This window comes from Austrofundulus limnaeus, unplaced genomic scaffold, assembly GCF_001266775.1.
Source record: "Austrofundulus limnaeus strain Quisiro unplaced genomic scaffold, Austrofundulus_limnaeus-1.0 Scaffold1, whole genome shotgun sequence".
In the NCBI taxonomy this organism is placed as follows: Eukaryota; Metazoa; Chordata; class Actinopteri; order Cyprinodontiformes; family Rivulidae; genus Austrofundulus; species Austrofundulus limnaeus.
Window position 1 is genome coordinate 1,766,429 of NW_013952403.1, and position 1,578 is coordinate 1,768,006.

Below are 1,578 nucleotides of genomic sequence, written 5' to 3' on the forward strand. Positions count from 1 at the left end.
AAACTGACGTGTTTCCATTGAGCAAATTAATTTTCGAAATTCTAATTTGCGCATTTTCATGGTCAATGGAAACGCAATGTGGCACAATTTGGGTTGAGCAGCTTCCACTGCTTCAGGCCCTAATGTCACAGCGGATGAAGGTTTGTGGTAGTCAGAGGTTGCTGCTCATTTAGACAGTAAAGTTTATTTTCAATACAAATCTTCATGACTCATTTGACTTGGTTTTTAATTAGCGGGTCAATTTGACCCCCGAACAGAATAGGTGTCTCAAGTTCAAATTATAAACATCACTCCTCAAAAAAAAATTCTAAATGTAAAAAAAAAATTCTAAAAAAATCTATTTCATGAATAATCATTGTTTTTGTGTGTATGTTTTTGTATTGGGACATAAAAAAAACGATGCCTTTTTTTTTTAGGAAAACAAGTGAATTATCCTCATTGACCCTTTTATCAGAAATAAAAAACAAAAACCATCAATTCACAAATATTGATTGAAATTGTTAGTAATGGACTTAATAATCAGATATAAAATGTTTTGTGGGATTTTTTTTTTGGTTTCTGACACTATAGCATGATTAAACATGCCCCGGGTCAAACTGACCCAGGAACATTATCGCTGCTCCTCAGAAATGAACGTAACAGGAGGGTTTATATTAATTTAGGCCACAATCAGCCAATATAATCATAATTACCGATGTTTTTAAATCTACTAAAACAATGCAGTGGCTCTTAACACGTAAATGCAACAAATAAATTATTTGTCAGAACTCACCATTTGCCTGCAGTGATCTTGCCAGCACTTGTCAATTTTCTTCAGGAACAGCACGCTGTCCAGGGCATCCGTGAGAGCAAGGTTAAGTCAAAAAAACTAAAACACAAGATGTTTAATTTAAATTCTGAAAATACATGAACCTTTCAGTAAGAGTTAAAGCTCATTGATTCAAAGTGAAAAGGATATTCTCTGAACTGATCGATCTGTGCCTTGATGTGGTCTTCACACACGGACCTGAGCTGTTTGTAAAGTTTGGCAGAGATCTTATGGGAGCAGAGGTTTTCCACGGCCTGAAGAGACAGACAAAACAAATATATTTATGTTTATAAATCATACATGTGGGCAGCTTCCTGTCAGAGGTCGTCCGGTCTGACCTGGTAAAGTTCTTCTAAATTGTACTTGATTGAAGTGCTGTTCTGGATGGCCTCTACTGCTTCTTTCAGCTTCTGCCAGGTCTCCTGTGTGTAGTTTTCAGGCAACTTCGGCTTTTCTGTGCAAAACAAAAACATCCTCTGAACATCAGGGTATTTAAATCATACCTGGGCAAACTGACATTAAATCACCAGAAGTTAGTATTCTTCGTTTTAGTCTTATAACTCACCCATACGCTTACAAGTACTACAGGTGGGGCATACGTTTCTCTATAGCTGATGCAACTGATGACTAAAATACACATATTATTTTTTTTAGTAAATATGTATGATTCATCTAACAAAATATGACTTAAATATAAAACAGCAGGTAAAATAAGTATTGAACACGTCAACATTTTTCTCAGTAAATATATTACTAGAGGTGCTAATGAC

At 35.4% G+C, this 1,578-nt stretch overlaps 1 protein-coding gene across 1 annotated transcript in view; it reads right to left on the bottom strand.

The window, feature by feature from the left end:
- The window catches only part of cul4b (cullin 4B), an 18,863-nt gene that overhangs the window by 14,869 nt on the left and 2,416 nt on the right, over nucleotides 1–1,578 (bottom strand). Inside the window, exons 2-4 of the mRNA XM_014004115.1 lie at nucleotides 1,147–1,262; nucleotides 959–1,062; nucleotides 773–842 (exon numbers count right to left, since the gene is read on the bottom strand). Of these exons, the coding sequence (XP_013859569.1) occupies nucleotides 773–842; nucleotides 959–1,062; nucleotides 1,147–1,262 (290 nt within the window). The remainder of the gene's footprint in view (nucleotides 1–772; nucleotides 843–958; nucleotides 1,063–1,146; nucleotides 1,263–1,578) is intronic.